We start from the raw sequence: 24,965 nt of genomic DNA on the forward strand, positions 1-24,965 counted from the left end.
CAATCCACTCCTGATACTCGATGTGAGAGAGAATGGTGTTCTCTCTGTTACTTGAACCCCATGATTGATGTGCTGTTCAATACTGGGGATTGAACATTGGTTATCATCTTTATCTAACGACACGTGTACTTCTTGTAGGGTATATGGATCAGGGGATAACATGGGCAGTTTAGATGTCATGTGTGTGGTGACATACGACGTTTGGTTATACAAGCAGATGGAAGTATATACGTCTTTCTCGTGTAATCATTGGTACTGACCCAACCACAATTTTGATTGTTGAGTTTACGAGATAGCGAGAAAAGGTCACGGCTGACCTGACCTTCGTCAGTGGCTTTGATAACTCTTCCTTCCACTCCCAGTGTCATCAGAGAAGTCCAGAGTTGATCTAATCATATGCCTGTGTATGATTGACACTGCATTCTGATTGATGCTCTATGGGAAGATTTTTAACTTAAGTGATATGAGGCGTGAGTTCAGCCAGCTTACTTAGAGCTTCATCTCATTATTCTCGGTGAAACTTTTCATTGGTAGGATGTGTGCTCACTGGAGCTCCTGACCATCATCACACTCCAAAGCTACAAGTGCTAACTCCAGATCCATCCTGTGAGAGACGACTCCCCATTCATCGACAGCTAAGAAGCACGCGGATGAATGTGTGTTGTGAATGTTGAGTAAATTATAATTATTTTGCGTCCGCGTTATTGAGTTTTGGTGTTGGTAAGTGGAGGCGAATAAGCTTGGTGAGTGTCCTTGACTTTGGTGTGACCACTCCCAGCAACACATCCCACCGGGGGCCAGGTCCTGACCCTGCACGTGTATGTGAAGATATTAAAACACATGTCAGTTATTGAACATGCAAATAGTTTCCCCGAGCATCACTCGCGCTCCAAATTGTCCCTTGCATACGACAGTGGTGTTTAAGCCGCCGCTATTGTTCCAGGTCGTCATATTAACAGTGGAATGTTAGGATGTGTTACGTCACCTGGGTATCGTCGGCAAGAGACGATACTATGAGGAGATTTACATATGACATCTCTTAAAAGACAATTATCCCTATTTCCATGTATATATACATTTTCGTTTTATGTTTTAATTTAGTGAATTAGTATGGTAAGCAGGTGATGTTTCAGGAAATCTTTCCTCTTGCATATTAGCAAACTTTGCCGTGTCGACCCCACAAAATGATCCTCCGCCTGTCATATAAATTACCTAGCACCACATCATATAAATGATGTGATATAAATGATGTTACCGCTCTCTGATAACTTGCACCGCCAGGTTGAGTAAGACACGTCCCATACCTGGCAAGATCTCCCCAAGACCTTGTGACTGTTGTTCCAGGCATTTTACCTTGTTGACAGCTGTTGTGAGCAGTTGGCATCCCTACACACCTCAACTGCACACTTCAGCAGTCTAAGTTTAAAGTAATCTCGGACACCCAATCCACACCCCATCCTGATATCCAATCTTCACTTATCCTGATACCCAATCCACTACTCCGATACTTAATCCACACCACTCCTGATAGCCAATCCACACCCATTCCTGATACCCAATCCACATTCCTGGTGAACCTTAACGCATAAAACTCGAACACAAGGTCTACAAACCAGCGATCAGACGGAACGCACCATAAACACGCAGGTAATTAACAACAGTCACACACACCAGCAGTATCGGTTCGAGCACTGAATCAGCATTCATTATTTACTAGTTTTCCAGACTTTATTAAATTTTCAACGAAATCACTAAAACAGACATTGGAAAACTAATCTATTTTTTTGGAAACAGGAAAAAAATAACCTTAAAACATATTGCCTAAACGAAACCAAAAAAATAGCAATTGAGGTTTGATTATCCACAAAATTTAGGTTAATTATAGAAACTAAATTCGTCCACATGAGCTCCGTGTATTTTAGGAAGCACAGTGAACGGAATCCACCAGCAACAGGCGGAACACTTACATCGTTGCAAGCACGCACGCACGCACACACACACACACACACACACACACACACACACACACACACACACACACACACACACACACACACACACACACACACACACACACAGGGGGCCTCGTAGCCTGGTGGATAGCGCGCAGGGCTCGTAATTCTGTGGCGCGGGTTCGATTCCCGCATGAGGCAGAAACAAATGGGCAGTTTCTTTCACCCTAAGTGCCCCTGTTACCTAGCAGTAAATAGGTACATGGGAATTAGTCAGCTGTCACGGGCTGCTTCCTGGGGTGTGTGTGTGTGTGGTGTGGGAAAAAAAAAGTTAGTAAACAATTGATTGGCAGTTGAGAGGCCGAAAGAGCAAAGCTCAACCCCCGCAAAACACAACTAGTAAACACACACACACACACACACACACACACACACACACACACACACACACACACACACACACACACACACACACACACACACACACACACACACACACACCACCCCGGCTACGCCCGCCCCGGCTACGACGGGGCCTGGTAGCCTGGTGGATAGCGCGCAGGTCTCGTAATTCTGTGTGCGCGGGTTCGAATCCCGCACGAGGCAGAAACATATGGGCAAAGTTTCTTTCACCCTGAATGCCCCTGTTACCTAGCAGTAAATAGATACCTAGGAGTTAGTCAGCTGTCTCGGGCTGCTTCCTGGGGGGTGTGTGTGTGTGTGTGGGAAAAAAAGTAGTTAGTAAACAGTTTATTAACAGTTGAGAGGCGGGCCAAAAGAGCAAAGCTCAACCCCCGCAAACACAACTAGGTGAACACACACACACACACACACACACACACACACACACACACACACACACACACACACACACGCCCACCAACCATCCTGCGGCAGCAAAACTTCACACCTGGAATCCCATCAACATCCGGGAAGGAAAAGGATCCCGTCTGAATTTTAATAAGCTGGAAAATTGGCCAGCCTCTCACCCCCGCCTCACCGCCCGTCACAAACACATGGTGATGGAATGTTTGTCTGTCGGCGAGGAGACGGCTTTCATACCTGGCTATCTAAGATGAGGCTACCGAGGCTGTCTTTCTAAGATGAGGCTACCGAGGCTGTCTTTCTAGGATGAGGCTACCGAGGCTGTCTTTCTAAGATGAGGCTACCGAAGCTGTCTTTCTAAGATGTGGCTACCGAAGCTGTCTTTCCAATGGGAGGCTACAGATGCTGTCTGTCTACGAGGAGGCAGGTACCGAAGCTGTTTATCTACGAGGAGAGACGTCCGGAGATGTTTGCCCACGATGAGGAAGTCAGCGAAGCTGTATATCCAAATACCTTACCTGTTACTCTGACAATAACATGTCTTCATCTGCCTCTATGAAGGTGGAGAAAGATCTTAACCAACTTGACATAAAACAGGATTTCCAGGATTTCAGAGAACCTCGAAAGATCCGGAACGCTTGGAAACAGACGACTAAATTTCTGTCTGTTGCAAGCACGAATTTCATCGCGACGGAGGCTGTTCAAAAGACGGGGATATCTGTGACAGGTGCTGTCAAAAAAACACCGTCCATTGGCAGGGACGGACACCGTCTAACTGGCTGGTCGTCGTGTCGTTCTCCATCTATAGGTTTAAAATGTCATTGTATTTTGGGGCTCAAATTAGAAGAAGCTTTGAAACTGTTCGCTAGATGTTTAATTTTTCAAAATTGTTAATATATTTACACGGGTTGAGACTTGTCTCTGGGTTAGACACGGCCAAAGTGGTTTTTGACAGGACTGTCAGAACTATCTAAAAAATATATATAAAAATTCAAGTTTTTAAAGTTTCACCTTTTACATGCTGGAAACTTCCGAAGCTTATATATATTCACCAAGTTACCTAGTTGTGCTTGTGGGGTTGAGCTCTGGCTCTTTCAGCCCGTCTCTCAACTGTCAATGAATCGACTGATTTTTTTTTTTTTTTTTTTTTATTCCACACACATCCAAATCCCCAGGAAACACGTCACCAAGCTTCACTGACAAGTCACCAAGCTTCAAGATAACTGACTAATATCCACCTTTTGAGTCAGATTTCATTACAATTAAATCATTTTTGTTTAGGTGATTTGAAGCAATTTGAACCAGCGACTTCTGGCGTCTGGATGTCTTCTGCAATAGAGGTATTGCATTTTATGACGTCATGGGTATGCTGCATGCTCTGTGACGTTCCTGTTGCCATGACGTAATGGGTATGCTGCATGCTCTGTGACGTTCCTGTTGCCATGACGTCATGGGTATGCTGCATGCTCTGTGACGTTCCTGTTGCCATGACGTCATGGGTATGCTGCATGCTCTGTGACGTTCCTGTTGCCATGACGTAATGGGTATGTTGCATGCTCTGTGACGTTCCTGTTGCCATGACGTCATGGGTATGCTGCATGCTCTGTGACGTTCCTGTTGCCATGACGTAATGGGTATGTTGCATGCTCTGTGACGTTCCTGTTGATATGACGTCATGGGTATGCTGCATGCTCTGTGACGTTCCTGTTGCCATGACGTAATGGGTATGTTGCATGCTCTGTGACGTTCCTGTTGCCATGACGTCATGGGTATGCTGCATGCTCTGTGACGTTCCTGTTGCCATGACGTAATGGGTATGTTGCATGCTCTGTGACGTTCCTGTTGCCATGACGTCATGGGTATGTTGCATGCTCTGTGACGTTCCTGTTGATATGACGTCATGGGTATGCTGCATGCTCTGTGACGTTCCTGTTGCCATGACGTAATGGGTATGTTGCATGCTCTGTGACGTTCCTGTTGCCATGACGTCATAGGTATGCTGCATGCTCTGTGACGTTCCTGTTGCCATGACGTAATGGGTATGTTGCATGTTCTGTGACGTTCCTGTTGCCATGACGTCATGGGTATGCTGCATACTCTGTGACGTTCCTGTTGCCATGACGTCATGGGTATGTTGCATGCTCTGTGACGTTCCTGTTGCCATGACGTCATGGGTATGCTGCATGCTCTGTGACGTTCCTGTTGCCATGACGTCATGGGTATGCTGCATGCTCTGTGACGTTCCTGTTGCCATGACGTAATGGGTATGCTGCATGCTCTGAGACGTTCCTGTTGCCATGACGTAATGGGTACACGAATTCACATAAATCTCCATCATACTTGAGGTCAATTTAGAAATCGTGCTGTGTAGTGCCCATTAAGACATGGGGATAATACCATGCATTAATGACGTTCTGCAACATCGCAAGATCAGCATCGCGAGAGCAGCATGACGCTAGCCAACATCGTAAGATTAGATAATGTATAATGAAAGGATCATAAGTAATATCTCAAGTTTGAATCCTATCACTCGCCTCTTGTCACGATACACAGTGTGGTGTGTCACCATACACAGTGTGGTGTGTCACCATCCACAGTGTGGTGTGTCACCATCCACAGTGTGGTGTGTGTCACCATCCACAGTGTGGTGTGTGTCACCATCCACAGTGTGGTGTGTGTCACCATCCACAGTGTGGTGTGTGTCACCATCCACAGTGTGGTGTGTGTCACCATCCACAGTGTGGTGTGTGTCACCATCCACAGTGTGGTGTGTGTCACCATCCACAGTGTGGTGTGTGTCACCATCCACAGTGTGGTGTGTGTCACCATCCACAGTGTGGTGTCACCTAACCTAACTGGAGCCCAACCAGTGCCACAGTGAACAAGCAACCCTCCCCCCCTCTTGGACCAGTGCCACACATTATCAGCTGAAGCCGTTAGCACCAATGGCCGGGTTTTACAGACCAGTTAACGTCTTGCAAGATCTGCAACTCTGTTAAGTTCTTGCATGTTTTACACTCCAGACTCTCTCTCAAGGTCCTGTGCCAAAGTTAATTACTTCCAGATATTCCATGCGGGAGGAGGCGTCCAGACCAGGCACCAGTCTGGAGCAGTTACTGTCATTACCAGCGAATCTTTTCCATATTTTTCGCTTTAAGCCGAGTTCTATTGACGGAGAATTGTCAATGGCAGTAGTGGAGTGGGACGGGGCATAACTGGAGGGAGACGGGGCATAACTGGAGGGAGACGGGGCATAACTGGAGGGAGACGGGGCATAACTGGAAGGTCCTGGTCATAACTGGAGAGTCTGGGTCATAACTGGAGAGTCTGGGTCATAACTGGAGAGTCTGGGTCATAACTGGAGAGAGGATGGGTCATAACTGGAGAGTCTGGGTCATAACTGGAGGGAGGATGGGTCATAACTGGAGAGTCTGGGTCATAACTGGAGGGAGGATGGGTCATAACTGGAGGGTCCGGGTCATAACTGGACGGTCCTGGTCATAACTGGAGGGTCCTGGCTATAACTGGAGGGTCCTGGATATAACTGGAGGGTCCTGGCTATAACTGGAAGGTCCTGGTCATAACTGGAGGGTCCTGGTCATAACTGGAGGGTCCTGGCTATAACTGGAGGGTCCTGGCTATAACTGAAGGGTCCTGGTCATAACTGGAGGGTCCTGGCTATAACTGAAGGGTCCTGGTCATAACTGGAGTGTCCTGGCTATAACTGGAAGGTCCTGGCTATGACTGGAGGGTCCTGGCTATAACTGAAGGGTCCTGGTCATAACTGGAGGGTCCTGGTCATAACTGGAGGGTCCTGGTCATAACTGGAGGGTCCTGGTCATAACTGAAGGGTCCTGGTCATAACTGGAGGATCCTGGTCATAACTAGAGGGTCCTGGCCATACCTCGGGGAGGGGGGGGGGAGGTAGTTACAACTGGAGCAGCGGCAGACAGTATATTAAGGTGAATGAACCTGGAACTTGTGATATCTAAGACTTAGTGTATAAGAACAGTCTGACTTATACAAGTGTTGTTACAGGGCTCTACACTGACTTATACAATCATTATACAATAACTTCAACAGCTTTATTGCCAGACATTCCTTGTTTTATACTTATGTCCTAAGTCCGCATTATGAGCCGGTTACTCTTGCAACACGGCCCGGTTACTCTTGCAACAAAGAGCCGGTTACTCTTGCAACAAAGAGCCGGTTACTCTTGCAACAAAGAGCCGGTTACTCTTGCAACAAAGAGCCGGTTACTCTTGCAACAAAGAGCCGGTTACTCTTGCAACAAAGAGCCGGTTACTCTTGCAACAAAGAGCCGGTTACTCTTGCAACAAAGAGCCGGTTACTCTTGCAACAAAGAGCCGGTTACTCTTGCAACAAAGAGCCGGTTACTCTTGCAACAAAGAGCCGGTTACTCTTGCAACAAAGAGCCGGTTACTCTTGCAACAAAGAGCCGGTTACTCTTGCAACAAAGAGCCGGTTACTCTTGCAACAAAGAGCCGGTTACTCTTGCAACAAAGAGCCGGTTACTCTTGCAACAAAGAGCCGGTTACTCTTGCAACAAAGAGCCGGTTACTCTTGCAACAAAGAGCCGGTTACTCTTGCAACAAAGAGCCGGTTACTCTTGCAACACGGCCCGGATACTCTTGCAACACGGCCCGGTTACTCTTGCAACAAGGTATTGATAGCGTTTCCAACTACTTTTTATGAACTTTATCCGAGCCAACTGCAGAGAAAATTCCGAATAAACTGTTAATGGTTCAGGTCCGTGAACTACCAATAGGTAATGATGATTCATCTAGTTACATCATTATCCTCATGTCCTGTTCCTCGATACATCGCTTCCTCGTTATCACATATTTTTATTTATTTCTTCTTCAATCATCTTGAATATTTCATTACCTCTTGTTTAGGTAATTGTTGGCGGTGACTTTTATGGCAGCATCTTTCACTCTCCATTATATAACTGGGCAGTCTTGCTCCTATGTCTTATACCAGATCTTATCTTGTCTTATAATTGTTTTTAACTTAACTCTGTTCTTCTTTCATCTGTTTGTCACTGTCTCTCTGTCTCTGTCTCTCTGTCTCTGTCTCTGTCTCTGTATCTCTCTCTCTCTGTCTCTCTCTCTCTCTCTGTCTCTCTCTCTCTCTGTCTCTCTCTCTCTTCCCCCCCCCCCGATGTAATGCACGTATGCTCCCTTTCAGGAAGATAAATATATTTCCCACTCTTGTTCTTTCCTACATTTTTCATAAGGGCAAATTTGAAGAATGTTATCATAGTGTAAGAGGCAATTTAGCTCGGTGAGATATTTTCATCAATGAGAAACATTGAATTTGTCGAGAAAAACTGAAAGAAAAGATACATTTTCGTGTTGTTTCTGTTGCAAGATGGACCGTCGTGATGGCAGAAGAAAATCAGAAACTGGCGTCGTTGTAACAACTTCTCCAGTTACGGTAAATTGTTACGTCGGTCAATCGGAAACTGGACGAGCAAAACTTGGACTGGGCTTCGAATTATGGGCCAATCTGAAGCTTCGACTCTCAGCAGTGGAACTTAGAAAACAGAGAAAGGTTCCCCCTTCCCATCATCTCTCTCTCTCTCTCTCTCGCTACTCCATTCACACACACACACACACACACACACACACACACACACACACACACACACACACACACACACACACACTGCGTCATATAATAGAGCCCAATAGGCTCAGGAACCTGTACACCTGTTGATTGACGATTGATAGGCGGGACCAAAGAGCCAGAGCTCAACCTCCGCAAGCACCATTAGGTGAGTACACTAACCCCTGTAAGCGCCATCATTTTTTTACCCGTAAGTAAAAGAAAAAGTTAAAATTGATGTAAATAATAAAAATAAAAATGAGAATTTCATCGCGACGTCACCCCCTTCCCCGCCACTCGTCAGAGACCGACTGTGAACGACCAGTGTAAGATTATTAACACCAAGATGACAGAAAACACCGACCTTACCTAACCTTCTTAGTACGTTAAGATAAGCATCTTATTGCTTCGTAATTACAATTATTACTTAACCTATTATAGGTATACGTTAGGTAAGGTCGGTGTTTTCTATGAAGCTTTTCAAGGTAAACTAGTATGTTTAGTATGTCACATATGCACGTATTTAATAAGTCAATATTGACTGTAAGAAAGTGCGAGAACGGGTTGAGTTGTGATCGGAATGACGAGCGCGTCGCTCTGCAAACTAGGTTAAAGCACCAGGCGGTGTAGCCAGCAAGTGGATGGGTGACCACTTAGCTGGAGGCATCGCGGCAGGCCAAAGAAGCTTTTTGACCTACAATGGCGTTCTTTCACCCTATGTCCCTGTTACCTAACAGTGAAATAGGTACCTGGGTGTTAGTCAGCTGTCACGGGCTGCTTCCTGGGGGTGGAGGCCTGGTCGAGGACCGGGCCGCGGGGACACTAAAAGCCCCGAAATCATCTCAAGATAACCTCAAGAACCGCACCAAGATATGGACACGAAGCTGCAGGTAATTATATATATTGCTGTAACCCGCAGATAGTGACCCGGATGGTGAAGAAGAGTGACGACCGAGGGGTTGGGACTGAGGCAAACTTTTAGAGACTCAGGAGTTCACGAAGAGGAGAACAGACGATGCACGACCAGGGGGTCAGATTCACGAAGCAGTTAAGCAAGCACTTACGAACCTGTACATCTTTTCTCAATCTTTGGCCGCTTTGTTTACAATTATTAATCAGTTAATGAGCTCCGAAGGACCAGGAGGCTGTTTATGACAATAACAACAGTTGATTTGGAAGTTTTTTTGCTTGTAAACTGTTTAATAAATGTAACCAACGCCGTCAAAGATTGAGGAAAGATGTACACGTTCGTAAGTACTTGCGTAACTGCTTCGTGAATCTGGCCCCCTGGGATATTCTTGACCCCAGACTAACTCCGTACTTTAAGGGGCCCGGTACATGAGAAGTATTTTTCCAAGTATGAAAAATAGTGACAAATTTTAAACAAATTTCCCGTTATTTGGATTTAGCTTCGTGAAAATTACAGCCCAATTTGTTAAGAAATTAATTTTTTACGAATTTTGTAGCAATAAATGCGTGCGCGACGGTAACAAGCGGTGCTGATAATAACCATAACACCAATTTACTGGCAGTCAGGTATAAAGAGATGCATGTGCCTGTCTGACGCACAAAGAAGACGGCACTAGGGGCTCACCATAGCCCGTGCTACTTGGAACTTTGTTCCAGGTAGCGAATCTTTAACAACATTTAACAACAAGCACAAAGAAGACAAGCAGTTGGAGAAGGTCTACACATAGAATATGCCGCTGGTGCCTCCTGGAGGGCCAGATTTCACACATAATAATATATTAGATTATTATTATGCTGTATTGTATTATATATTATATAAATACATTGCTCGGTGGCAATATTTCTTATGTCTCTTTGTACAAAAAGATGATAACCTTTTTTTTATTATTAGTTTTCTTTTTTCTCTTATGTTTCTATGAGGATTTTCTTGTGACTTCTACATCTTGGAGAATGCATATCCGGCACTAAGCATGTGAAGTTGGAACGAAAGTTAGAACGAAATCAACATATTAATCAGCCACAGGTGGCAGAAATTGTGACTTCTATTTATTTTTTGGCTGATTTATTTACAGATTTCAAACTATTCTCTTTGTCTATTTACGTTGCATTGATGAATAAGGACCAGATGAGGGCCTTATCACTTATATATGGGCAACATGTTTACTGCAATATATATATATATGTTTCGTTACAAGAACATAAGAATGAAGGTAACTGAAGAAGGCATATTGGCCCATACGAGGCAGCTCCTATTTATATCCACCCAATCTCATTAATATATACAGTATGTCTAACCTACTGATGGACAGTTAAGGACCCCAGTGTCTGTTTTACCGTTATCCTTAACGTATCGCTATATTTGTTTTTTGGGGGTTATATTTTCTTGACTTCATTTCAACACATATTGACTTAAAACTTTCACATATTAGAGTACGAATGCCAAGCAATCTTAATTAAAAATTACAAGACATGTTATAAATTCGAAGTACTGTATTCATTGTCCAGAAGTTTAACTGAATTTTTCAGTATGAACAGAATTTTTAACTTCAAGACACCTATAAAAATATCAGTTTCTGAACGATTCTCACCATTTTTACATATTATGTGCAAAGTTCTTAGGCCTAAAGTTTCTTAAGGCTCATTTAGTCATAAGGCCATAACGTTTGGACTTAAACAAATTTTACGTCTAAATTTTGCACATACTTGGCAAGCCACATTGAAAAAATGTTTTACAGTAAACTATACTCTCATATAATACTTTTCCATTAAGAACATGAATGTTATATGCCATTCTGAGACCATACTGAGTAAAATATAAATTGGTGACATTTTACTATTTTTTAAAGCTAATTTGAAATTGTTATTTTTTTTCTGTCCATTGTATGATGTTGGTTCATTAGGGAAAGTTGGAGCATTTACCATGAAGATATTACACACACAAAATAGAGCGTGTTTGAGGAAATTTTGGAACACATGCACCGGGCCCCTTAAACTGTTTGTTGGCCAAACAGTAACAGAAAAGAGGCGGAGTATCAGGATGAATGAGCCGGCTGCATCAGGCTCTTACGTTTAGCAAACAAAACCAGTAACCTGCATGACATCCGGCCAAAATATGGCATAGCTTGTAATAATAGCCTAAGTTCTGATGTTCTGAGAGCGTGAGCTCTGACTTCAATATCGTGACTTCGTGACATCAGGTAGGCAGACTAGCGTAGGTATTGACGTCTTTTACTTATAGTGGTTAAAAAAAACTCTACCCATTGTTTCGAAAAAAAAAATCGTTTCCAGTACAAAATGACCCATGGCGAGATCTTCAGCCGTGTGACAGGTGGGGTTATAGCGAGAGCTCGAACCTGCTGCTGGGCGGCATGGAAATGAGCGGTGAACTATTACACAATGATGTAATAGTTCACCAGTGTGTAATAGTTCAACCGTGAACTTGTTATGCTGCGCTTGTAAGGTATTGCAATTTTTCAATAGTGCCTATCATTTGTTAGTCCTTTGATCAGTGGCGTAGTTCGTTCAGTTCTATGAATATTTTGTGTAGTTTGTGTCTGTGTGTGTGTGTATTCACCTAGTTGTATTCACCAAGTTGTGCTTGCGGGGGTTGAGTTCTGCTCTTTCGGCCCGCCTCTCGACTGTCAATCAACTGGTGTACAGATTCCTGAGCCTACTGGGCTCTGTCATATCTACATTTGAAATTGTGTATGGAGTCAGCCTTCACCACATCACTTCCTAGTGCATTCCATTTATTAACTAGTTTGACACTGAAAAAATTCTTTCTAACGTCGCTGTGGCTCATCTGGGTACTAAGTTTCCACCTGTGTCCCCTTGTTCGTGTCCCACCTGTGCTGAAAGTTTGTCTTTGTCCACCATGTCAATTCCCTTGAGAATTTTGTAGGTGGTTATCATGTCTCCCCCTACTCTTCTGTCTTCCAGGGATGTGAGGTTAAGCTCCTTTAGCCTTTCCTCGTAGCTCATTCCTCTGAGTTCCGGGACGGAACTCAGTGTGTGTGTGTGTGTGTGTGTGTGTGTGTGTGTGTGTGTGTGTGTGTGTGTGTACTCACCTAGGTGTGCTTGCGGGGGTTGAGCTCTGGCTCTTTGGTCCCGCCTGTCAACCGTCAATCAACAGGTGTACAGGTTCCTGAGCCTATTGGGCTCCATCATATCCACACCCGTGCGTGTGTGTGTGTGTACATGTTCATGTCCATGTTAAGAAAAGCTTAATCAAATATAGCGGTAAAACTTAAACATTTCAACAAAAATATGGAAGGAGTGTGTGAGCGAGGAGGCGCGTGTAGAAGCCAGGAATATAGGCAGCAGGATGCACTACCACTTGGCCTGCTTGTGGGAGGAAAGCTCCGATGAGCTGCTTATCCCACGATGATGACTGAGCCGGCAAGAAAGGATGCACCAGGCCAGGAAGGAGGCTCCCGGGGGTGAGCCTGGGCAGGAAGCGAGGGCCAACAGGCAGAAAGGACATGTACAGGAAGAGGAAGGACATTAGAAAACAACCCAGTGTGAAGGAAGTGGGAGAGACTATCCTGAGGGACCAACAGGGAAGGAACATCCTGATGGAGAACCGGCAGAAGGAAAGGAAAGTCGGTGGGAGGGAGAAGCAAGGGTGAAGGAGAGAGAAGAAGGGGTAAAGGAGCGTTCGGGGATTGGGGGTGGGAGGAGAGAAAACAATGATGAGGGACTAAGAAGAGAGGAAGAAAGAGCGTGACCCTACCACTAATGAAGATAGGAATTCAACAGATAAAGAAAAGGAGAGGGGGAAGGCGCCAAGCCATTATGACTATAGTAGTAGTAGGCATCCTTTTGACTTGATAGACTATGGAGTTGTGCTCTGGATGTAAGTCCTGGTGTAGCGTCCCCACACTGAGAACAAGTGAAGTCTGATTCTGGTCTGTCTTCCTGGCTACCGGCTTTCCTTCTCTGTCTCTTTGCCTCCGACTGCTTGGCAAGTGTCTCTTCGAACCTGGAGAGACCTTACCGAACAGACTGTCCCCAGGCTGATCAATCGCCAGTGTTTCCCACGTAGCAAGATCGACGCCCATAGCTTTCAGGTCCCTCTTGCATACGTCTTTGTACCGTAGCTGAGTATTGCCTGTCAGACGCTTTCCCTGAGTCAGCTCTTCGTACAGGAGGTCCTTGGGGATCCTGCCGTCGCCCATTATCGCCATGTGCCCGAGCCAGCACATTCGTCTCTGCTTCAGCATTGTGTTCATGCTGGCGATTCTTGCTCTCCCCCAGGCCTGCTGTTGTGTGTCACCTTGTCCTGCCAGGTAATGTCCAAGATTTGTCGGAGGCAGCATAAGTGGTAGGCGTTGAGTTGTCTTTCCTGTCAGGTGTAGTGTGTCCAAGACTCACTGCCATATAGGAGAGTGCTCAGGACATAGACTCTGTAAACCTGGATCTTTGTATACCCAGTCAGCTTATTGTTGGCCCACAATCTTTTTGTCAGTCTGTACACGGTTTTAGATGCCTTATCGATGCATTTTGCTTAGCTTCGTGTTGAGAGAGAGGGAGTCAGAGATTATGGAGCCCAGGTAAATAAAGTGAACATGCTATGTTCAGCCCCTACCATCTCTAACCCCTTTAGTATTTCATTTACTGCTGTTCTGTTCTTATCGTTCAATTCTGGCCTGTTGGAGCCATCCTGCTCTGTAATACCCACGGTTATCACTTATCTTTTTCTTTCCAGCAGCTCGCTAGTGGATCTTGCTGCTTCCTGTGAGGTGGCTACTTTCATGACTACCTCCCTTACTGTGGACATTACTTCCTTGTTCTTTTTTAGCATTTCTGCAAATGTTGCTTATACAATGGCATTCCTTTCCAATGTACCATTTCCACCTCCTCTTTGGATAATTATCTGGGTCTTAACCTCAGTATTGTTCTCTTTGAGGGTTTTATTCTTTTCCTTTGCTGCTGTCAGCTCGCTTTGCAGGTCACGTATGTACCTGCCAGCGTACCCTCCACACGTACCCTCACGTCCGTACCGGCGAGCAAGCGGGTACGATCCCAAGTCCAATAACCGTACACAGACGAACGTATATATTCACACGGAATACAAAAAATCCTCTGGAATCGTTGTGCAAGATGAATTAAGGAGAGATAAGCGCGGGTTAATGACATATACGACCAAACCATTGCCAGAGAAAGCTGAGACAATCTCCTGATTACACTGACTTCGAGCCGCTGCTGCTTCAGTTCATCCATAAGAACAAAGTGCCCCCCAAAAGTTCACAACTTGGAAAGTTTTTGGATATTTTCCAAGACAATTTCAGCTTGCGAGTGAAAGAATTAGAAGAGTTAATCTCCCTTCTGTTGCAATTTACTTTAATTAAGTACTTAACTCTTGTTAGTTCCAATTACTTACAGAACGGCAAAAGTTTCCTTTAGAGTCATTTGCTAGTGTATAAAAAACTTTGTTGTGACGCGTTCAGACACCGTGAGTGTGGGCCGCGAGGTCAGGACGCAGGGGCCAGGACGCAGGGGGCCAGGACGCAGGGGTCAGGACGCAGGGCCAGGACGCAGAATCAGGACGCAGGGGCCAGGACGCAGGGGTCAGGACGTAGGGCCAGGACGCAGGAACCAGGACGCAGGGCCAGGACGCAGAATCAGGACGCAGGGGTCAGGACGCAGGGGCCAGGACGCAGGGAACAGGACGCAGGGACCAGGACGCAGGGGTCAGGACGCAGAGCCAGGACGCAGAATCAGGACGCAGGGGCCAGGACGCAGGGGTCAGGACGTAGGGCCAGGACGCAGAATCAGGACGCAGGGGTCAGGACGCAAGGGCCAGGACGCAGGGGTCAGAACGTAGGGCCAGGACGCAGGAACCAGGACGCAGGGGTCAGGACGCAGGGAACAGGACGCAGGGACCAGGACGCAGGGGTCAGGACGCAGAGCCAGGACGCAGAATCAGGACGCAGGGGCCAGGACGCAGGGGTCAGGACGCAGGGGCCAGGACGCAGGGAACAGGACGCAGGGACCAGGACGCAGGGGTCAGGACGCAGAGCCAGGACGCAGAATCAGGACGCAGGGGCCAGGACGCAGGGGTCAGGACGTAGGGCCAGGACGCAGGAACCAGGACGCAGGGCCAGGACGCAGAATCAGGACGCAGGGGTCAGGACGCAAGGGCCAGGACGCAGGGGTCAGAACGTAGGGCCAGGACGCAGGAACCAGGACGCAGGGCCAGGACGCAGAATCAGGACGCAGGGGCCAGGCTTCAGGATGAACATTACTGACCGGTAAAACTTACCATTGTTCAGGAACAGTCACAGTTGTGTTGTGGCCGAGGCTTTATCACCATCAATTATTTAATAAGATCAATTATCAAATCATCAAAAAATAATATATATAATTACCTTAAAGTGGCTCCCACACGGCGTACGTGGCTTGCTGTCCCGTCTGTCCTCTTTAATCTGTTTATTTCTCTCTCTCGCTCTTCTTCTCCTCTCTTTCTCTCTCTCACTCTTCTTCTTCTCTCTTTCTCTCTCTCACTCTTCTTCTTCTCTCTCATTCATTCTCTCTTATTGTCTCTTATACTCACTATTTCTTCACTAAGAATAGTGCTGATGTTCCTAAAGAAGCTGCCAACTAAGAAGTGTCAGCTTAGCATTAGCTCATCTGAAGCCTGACCCAAGGAACACATTTCTCATGATGATAAGCTCGGCTTATCCTCAACAAATTATAACATCTGAAGTCATCTACCTCTATAACAGAGCCTTGACACAGTTAAGATAATTTGTATCACCATATTATATAATATATATATATATATATATATATATATATATATATATATATATATATATATATATATATATATATATTATATATATATTATATATATATTATATATATATATATATATATTATATATATATATATATATATATATATATATATATATATATATATATATATATATATATATATATATATATATATATATATAATATCCCATATCCAGCAACTCTACCCATTATATCTAGGTAAAATTATTGTTGTAATTGCTGTAATTTTAAAAATATATTTTAATAATTTTATCTCTACATTATTATATATTGAAATTAGCAGAATATTTGTAATGCATTTTCTGTACTATTTACGCTCAAGAACTAGCGTCAAAAAATAGTTATTTGCTAAGCTAAACGAACTAGAGGGTTCAGTTCCTGCACCGATTATGTGCCTCTGTAATCCTTTACACCACCGCCCACGGGATGGGTATTGGGTGCATAATAAAGAAAAAAATTGAATTTAATTGCTTTTAGAAGACTAGAAATTTCTGAATCTTAGAGCCCCAAGTGTCCACTTTTCACAACTCAATAATGAAGCAAGACACTAGCAATAATATACAGGTATGAGACGAGTGAGGAGTAAGTCCCCCTGGTCTTGATATCCACTTGGATCAAGTACCAGCTCGACTTCCTAGACCACTGGCAGGAGCTGAGAGCCTCTGCGACTCAAGACGAATGACCGACAATCCATCATCATATTTCACCTCGTTATGGTGTTTTCTCCGCGCCTGCTAAATCATTCCTTCTGCTCACTCTTTCGTATTTAGAATTGCTTATGTCTTCCTCGCAGTATATTTCCCTCCCAGTCTTCTTCACTTAGTACAAGACATTCATGGATCGTATATAAATGATTACATTATGGAAAGAATTCAGTCTATAATGCCTGGAAATATATATTAATAATAGCGTTTACGGACATTAAAATGAAGTTAAAAAGTTACAACATAGCGAGTTACATCTATTCTGACCTTTCAAAAGAAAGCTTCTGGGAAAGTGGATAGTAGAATGTGTATATACACTGCTTCTAGAGTTTAGACTTAGCTAAAACCCCCCACCTAATATACCCCCCCCCCCCCCATGACTTGAGAATGGTCCAGGACGGACCGAAACGTCGTCGTCGTCCCTTCACCTTCTAGTGTGTGGTTTGGTCAACTAACTTTAGCCACGTTATTGTGCCTCATCGCCTGCATACCTCCCCCCTCCCCAGCACACTTGAGGAGCACCCTGCTGCCTCCCTGGCTCCGCTCTGGCCCGCTAATACACAACATTAACACACAGGGAATTAGAACTGACAAATTGGGCGAATAATGATGTAATTCAGTTAATAGAAGTCATAACACAGTCGAGATAGAAAGCCTCGTATATAATATATCACACGAATTATATATAATACGATTATATCACACGAATTATATATAATACGATTAAATAAAAAAAGAGTTTGCGAGCTGAAAATCACATTACGAAGCGTTTATATTGTAGAAGTTAAATGGAGACTAAACACAGCGCCCCTGGTCTATGGCCTGGGGGGGGGGGGGCAGTAGGTCGACCTCGACGGGGCAGGGGGGGGGCTCGAAAAAGCTAAAACGTGTATGAATACACTCTGGCTTCCTGTCCCCCTAACACTGATAACGACGGCCAGTCCACACTGATAACGACGGCCAGTCCACACTGATAACGACGGCCAGTCCACGCTGATAACGACGGCCAGTCCACGCTGATAACGACGGCCAGTCCACGCTGATAACGACGGCCAGTCCACGCTGATAACGACGGCCAGTCCACGCTGATAACGACGGCCAGTCCACACTGACAACGACGGCCAGTCCACACTGACAACGACGGTCAGTCCACACTGATAACGACGGTCAGTCCACACTGATAACGACGGTCAGTCCACACTGATAACGACGGTCAGTCCACACTGATAACGACGGTCAGTCCACACTGATAACGACGGTCAGTCCACACTGATAACGACGGCCAGTCCACGCTGATAACGACGGCCAGTCCACGCTGATAACGACGGTCAGTCCACACTGATAACGACGGTCAGTCCACACTGATAACGACGGTCAGTCCACCCTGATAACGCAAGAAGGTTGATAAAGCATCAGTGATGGGATGGAGACGCCAGGAGATGACTGAGGAAAGAAAGAAAGATTAAGATGCAGCTTCCAGCGGAGATGGTGATGATCATCGGATGGGGAGGCGGGAGAGGTGCCGCAGGGTGGGGGGGGGGGGGTGCCGCAGGGTGGGAGAGGTGCCGCAGGGTGGGAGAGGTGCCGCAGGGTGGGGGGTGAGGTGCCGCAGGGGGGTGGACCGGCTCAATATCTACGAGTGGAAAAATGACGCAAAATGGACAGTAGCGGAATTGACGGGTTGATAACGTGGACAAAGACAAAGCCTGAGCTGAGGGATGAGTTGATCTAGTTGATTGATGGTTATATTATACAACTCCGAGTCCCTCCTATCACGGTACTCTGAAATGCTGGCGAGAATAGGTCCAGAAATTTAGCTTCAATGCAAATTTACCTAAGCGAGCTATAATGGAAATTAGCCATTTGCAGCGGGAATAGTTTGCAAAATTGGCCAGGATTTCTGGTCTCCTCTCCTCTCTCTCGGATCTTTTCAACATCAATAACTTAATGGAGGCCTGCGGAATGTAATGATACGATTTAATATTTGGAAGTGATTCCCAGCAATTTATATTCTGGAATCCGTCTCTCAGATGTTCAAGAAGTGGTGAGGATTTACTGTAGAGAACATTACCCGGCAGTCGTCTGCAGACTGCTGCCCCACCCACACCACCAGGACGCTGCCCTTGACCCCGTGAGCTGAGGAAAGCTCCGTGGAGGTAGGAGGTTGATCTATCGTTTGACAGCAAGATGTATTTTACCAGAGTTGTGACATTCCTCCTCCGTTCACTGCGTGTTGCCACGGGCGTCCCGCGGGAGTGTTGCTGGCGTGGAGGAGGCGTGGAGAGGGCGTGCAGGGGGCGTGCAGGGGGCGTGGAGGAGGCGTGAAGGGGCCGTGGAGGGCGAAGACTAGACACAGAGCACCGGAAGTGGTAATTCTCAGGTGGGAGGAGGCCCTGAACTCCTGCTCATGGGTCTTACTTTTAAGCCAGTATAAGTATCTATAATCACATTATATACCTGCAAGTTAAAAAGGTCGTATCAAGAACTAATATTTAGCAATGTTTTCATATTTTACATTCCACTAGAGCAGAGAGAGGCGAGGGCCCAGGGTTGTCACCCACGGCGTCTCCCCTGCCAAGTATATCAACATATTAATGTTATTACTGTAGGAGGGCGCTGACCCTCCGGAGTTCCTGTCTTATTAATACAAAAATCTGTAATATTAATTGTAGTGAACACAAGTGGCCAAATACATATAAACGGAGACTAAGGCTAACGGCTCCCACGCAGGCCGGCAACATAGTGTTAACTCTGGCAAACGCCGACATTTCAGAGAATTTATAGCTCTCCTGGACAGCGATTCCCACACAAAAAACGTTCAGGCAAATAGAGGCAACGCGGAATGGCCACTAAAGGTGTCATTGGTGTGAGCAGAGTGATGCCGTGGAGGATGGCAGCTATGGCACAGTATTCTCAAGGTCACGTTATCTTGAGATGATTTCGGGGCTTTTTTTTTTTTTTAGTGTCCCCGCGGCCCGGTCCTCGACCAGGCCTCCACCCCCTAGGAAGCAGCCCGTGACAGCTGACTAACACCCAGGTACTTATTTTACTGCTAGGCAACAGGGGCATAGGGTGAAAGAATCTCTGCCCATTGTTTCACGCCGGCGCCGGGATCGAACCCGGGACCAAAGGATCACAAGTCCAGCGTGCTGTCCGCTCGGCCGACCGGCTCTTTTGGGCAGATCAGGGGCAACCATTGTTCAACTAGAGTTACATATAAGCCAGACCTATGTAGGAGATACAATAGTTAACGATATAAATCATACAGCTGTAGCAGCAGGAGTACCAGCTGGGATCACCACTTACCCAACGGCCACGTACAATAACTAAAACATAAGGAAATTAAAAGATCTATCGAAGCTACAATTTACTGGTAAGGGAGACAGACATTTTAAATGGAAAAGCTAAATAATTTATAGCGACGAACCGAACATGAATAATCTGATATTTACGTGTTTGAGGCAAAAGATGTCGGACATGGTACAGAACCCCGACTGTATATTAATGTTATTGGAAACGTCACTAACGTCCAAAGTCCCGGGCACTGTGGGAGATCATCAACCATGTGGGGGGGGGGGACGACTTCACATCCCTTTGGGATAATGGAATAAATTCACATTAAGCGACTTATGAGCGAAATTTAATAAAAAACTGATTTCAAAATGTTCTTAATGAAGGACAGTCTTATGACGAATATTATTACACATTTTATTGGAAAAACTTTATATGTAACAGAGATATTTTATATAACAAAAGTTATGGGCAAATATTAACTACTTTCACTGAAAAAATTCTTTCTAACGTCTCTGTGGCTCATCTGGGTACTAAGTTTCCACCTGTGTCCCCTTGTTCGTGTCCCACCTGTGCTGAAAGTTTGACTTTGTCCACCCTGTCAATTTCCCTGAGAATTTTGTAGATGGTTATCATGTCTTCCCTTACTCTGTTTTCCAGGGATGTGAGGTTCAGCTCCTTTAGCCTTTCCTCGTAGCTCATTCCTCTCAGTTCCGGGATGAGCCTGGTGGCATACCGCTGAATCTTCTCTAGCTTTATCTTGTGTTTAACTAGGTATGGACTCCAGGCTGGAGCTGCATACTCCAGGATTGGTCTTACATAAGTGGTATACAGGGTCCTGAACGATTCCTTACACAAGTTTCTAAAGGCAGTTCATATGTTGGCCAGTCTAGCATATGCCGCTGATGATATTCTTTTGATGTGGGGCCTCTGGGGACAGGTTCGGTGTGATATCAACCCCCAGACACCCCCAGTGTGTAACCCACACACACACAGTGTGTGTGTGTGTGTGTGTGTGTTAGAGAGAAATATATGTAGTGGAGAGGATAGAGGAAAAATATATTAGATAATATAGGAAAAATATAATAGATAATAGAGGAAAAATAGATTGGTTAGAAAGACGGGGTCCAAGAGTTAATAGCTCGATTCTGCAGACGCAAATAGTAAATACAAATTATAAAAACACACACACACACCACAACATTAGACGGACACTGATTAAGAATGTTACACCAAATTCCTGAGAATCCGGCTCGACATTGGTGAAGGAGCGGTCACCTGTGGACCAACTCTGGCGGTTCACCTTAATTAAACCCGTAATGAGAACTCCGATGAGACCTCCATGTCTCTTATATCTATGAGTCTACGTTGAGAGAGTGACAGAAAAAAAGTCGCAGACAGAGAAAAAGCTTGACATATATAGACAGTGAGAACAAATAAAGAACAGGAGATATAAATATATATATTTTCAGTCCATGGAATGAACGGAGTGGAAGCTATGATCCCCCGTTATTTCTGGTAACGTCAGTATTAATACCATCGATCCTCGCTTCTTTCACTTACACTGAAAAAATCACCGCAGAGCGGATTAGCAATTTCGATATTTTTACGCTTGTGAATACTGACTTTTCTGCGTCTTTTGTAGTGATTTTGAATTGGAAGCGTCCATCAATGGTGGCCCCGTGGCTCCATCAATGGTGGCCCCGTGGCTCCATCAATGGTGGCCCCATGGCTCCATCAATGGTGGCCCCATGGCTCCATCAATGGTGGCCCCGTGGCTCCATCAATGGTGGCCCCGTGGCTCCATCAATGGTGGCCCCGTGGCTCCATCAATGGTGGCCCCGTGGCTCCATCAATGGTGGCCCCGTGGCTCCATCAATGGTGGCCCCGTGGCTCCATCAATGGTGGCCCCGTGGCTCCATCAATGGTGGCCCCGTGGCTCCATCAATGGTGGCCCCGTGGCTCCATCAATGGTGGCCCCGTGGCTCCATCAATGGTGGCCCCGTGGCTCCATCAATGGTGGCCCCGTGGCTCCATCAATGGTGGCCCCGTGGCTCCATCAATGGTGGCCCCGTGGCTCCATCAATGGTGGCCCCGTGGCTTCATCAATGGTGGCCCCGTGGTTGAGAGTGGACAATGGCCCTGGGGACTGGGGGTGACTGCGGCAGATTAATGGCTCGACTTCACAGCCTTAATGAAGTAGTATAAATCTCAAGATTCATTTTTATTTAATATATGTTCTAGTATGGCACATTATTCATATTGTACATTTGGTTGTCATAGTTATACACCATATTCGAGGCTGGAACCCCGAGGGCTACACATGATATATTTAACTTGTCATCTAACTTTTTATAGCGAGAAAAGGCTGAATCTGAAGCTTTGTTCGAGGGGTTAAATTTAAAACAAATAGAGGTCAGAAGTATAGTTGGCTTCATGCTCGACTCACAATCGAGGATTCCGAGTTCGATTCTCGGGGTGCTATACAGATGGTTGGGCACGTCTCCTTTCACCTAAATCCGCTGTTTGCTAAGTAGTAAATAGGTATACGGGAGTTGGGCACGTGTTGTTGGGCACGTGTTGTTGGGCACGTGTTGGTGGGCACGTGTTGGTGGGCACGTGTTGTTGGGCACGTGTTGTTGGGCACTGTAGTCAGCAAGGCTGTTACTGTAGTCAGCAAGGCTGTTACTGTAGTCAGCAAGGCTGTTACTGTAGTCAGCAAGGCTGTTACTGTAGTCAGCAAGGCTGTTACTGTAGTCAGCAAGGCTGTTACTGTAGTCAGCAAGGCTGTTACTGTAGTCAGCAAGGCTGTTACTGTAGTCAGCAAGGCTGTTACTGTAGTCAGCAAGGCTGTTACTGTAGTCAGCAAGGCTGTCACTGTAGTCAGCAAGGCTGTCACTGTAGTCAGCAAGGCTGTCACTGTAGTCAGCAAGGCTGTCACTGTAGTCAGCAAGGCGGTCACTGTAGTCAGCAAGGCTGTTACTGTAGTCAGCAAGGCTGTTACTGTAGTCAGCAAGGCTGTTACTGTAGTCAGCAAGGCTGTTACTGTAGTCAGCAAGGCTGTTACTGTAGTCAGCAAGGCTGTTACTGTAGTCAGCAAGGCTGTTACTGTAGTCAGCAAGGTTGTTACTGTAGTCAGCAAGGCTGTTACTGTAGTCAGCAAGGCTGTTACTGTAGTCAGTAAGGCTGTCACTGTAGTCAGCAAGACAAGTCTCACGACAGACACAGATGGCAATCACCCAACCCCCACACGGGGAAATAAAGGTATTGACGACGCTTCGGTCGGTCTTGCAATATTCATATAATTTAATGATAAGTAGATATCCAGGAGGAGGAGACTCAAAAGATTCAAGTGGATGATCAAGGCTGTAATAACAGGAGTGGATGGGTGAAGCAGACCTCGGGGCACACAAGGCTAGGTGATCAAAGCCAAGGACGAGTGCATGACAGCCCCATAGATGACTGGCTCATGGCGGATGGTCAAGGCTGTTGGGGAAGGTATGGGTGGATGATAGCAGCTCCGATAAGGGAGCTAGATAAGTATGGATGATTGAAGCTGAGGGGGAGAGGGAACAAAGCAGTGTCAGGGGAATGAGAGGATAAGCTTAGTATCCCATGTAACACAAAGCTGAGGAGAGGTGAGGGAGAGGGTGCAGCACAAGGGAGAGGCGAGGCCGCCTCCCAGAGAGGCCGCACTTGTCAAGCAACAGTAGGGAAGAGGGCAGTCAGGGGTGGAGAGAGATTAAGCAGGAAGTAGAGTAACAGCCAGAATACGAAGGGGAGAGTGAGAGAGAGCGAGAGACACAGTGAGATAGTGAGAGAGAGATTGAGATAGAGATACACAGAGAGACAGAGTGAGAGACAGAGAGAGATAAGCAGAAAGTGACAGGGAGGGAGAGAGAGAGAGAGGGGGGGGGGAAATAAGAGAGATTGAGATTAAGAGCGAGACTAAGAGAGAGAGAGAGTACAGAGGACAGGTATGGATGTCACATGGAGCCTGTGATGTCACCAGACATAGCAAGGATTAAAGAGGGGTTTAAAGATTAGTCACAGAGGACATCCAGAGGGTTGTGAAGTGTGGGGGTTGTGGACTTTAAATTAATATAAGCAATTTTAAAATAAGCATGCAATATAGATGAACTTTAAAGTCCTTAGCTGGGTTGTAAGTCCAACATCTCCTCTTGTCCTTGATGAAGGTAAATGGGCTGTTTGCAGGTACAGTTACTTAAGGGTAAACAAGTTTGTTGATTGAAGACCCAGACTGTACCTGTTGACATTTATACACATCAGCATTGTATATATAAAATTGATAAATTAATACACAGTACAATGACTGTAATTACTGGTTCTGTTCTAGAATCAAAAGATCTGAACAATACACAGTCAAGCCTAGCTCTAAGAATATTGCATTCAATAATGGTATAATACTAGTAAATATAACTGGTTATATATCATTCAACCAAGATTTATATGCAAATATGCAAGCAAAATGATAAATTAATGATAACTGTGATAGCAATTGATAACTTGATGAATTATACAGATTATTATTATATATATACATATATTTATATATATATATATACTCAGATTAAATTGATAATAGTAACAGATGCTTACTGGATGGTGGGGATTTACCCCGCTCTGTAATGATTAACAATTTATATGGACATATTAAGATCATAAAGCATGTAACTGGCCAATTTACACTCTACAAGCACTTAATAAGTAATAAACAAATTGAGAACCGCTGCCCATCTGACAAGTTGCCAGATTTATGATCTCTCGTG

The 24,965-nt window shown here is 45.4% G+C and overlaps 3 protein-coding genes across 4 annotated transcripts in view; 1 reads left to right on the forward strand and 2 right to left on the reverse strand.

Moving 5' to 3' along the window:
- Positions 1–24,965, reverse strand: part of LOC123764440 (lachesin) — a 328,560-nt gene that overhangs the window by 106,879 nt on the left and 196,716 nt on the right. The gene's annotated exons all lie outside the window — the stretch shown is intronic.
- Positions 4,045–5,076, reverse strand: LOC138358163 (uncharacterized). Its single transcript, XM_069315667.1, has one exon. It carries the CDS (start codon positions 5,074–5,076, stop codon positions 4,045–4,047), a length of 1,032 nt encoding a protein of 343 aa, XP_069171768.1.
- Positions 13,920–22,334, forward strand: LOC138358164 (golgin subfamily A member 6-like protein 2). Its single transcript, XM_069315668.1, has 3 exons — positions 13,920–13,930; positions 14,828–15,631; positions 21,821–22,334. The coding sequence occupies exons 1-3, from the start codon at positions 13,920–13,922 to the stop codon at positions 22,332–22,334; spliced, it is 1,329 nt and encodes a 442-aa protein (XP_069171769.1).

Source organism: Procambarus clarkii, chromosome 82, assembly GCF_040958095.1.
Source record: "Procambarus clarkii isolate CNS0578487 chromosome 82, FALCON_Pclarkii_2.0, whole genome shotgun sequence".
Taxonomy (NCBI): Eukaryota; Metazoa; Arthropoda; class Malacostraca; order Decapoda; family Cambaridae; genus Procambarus; species Procambarus clarkii.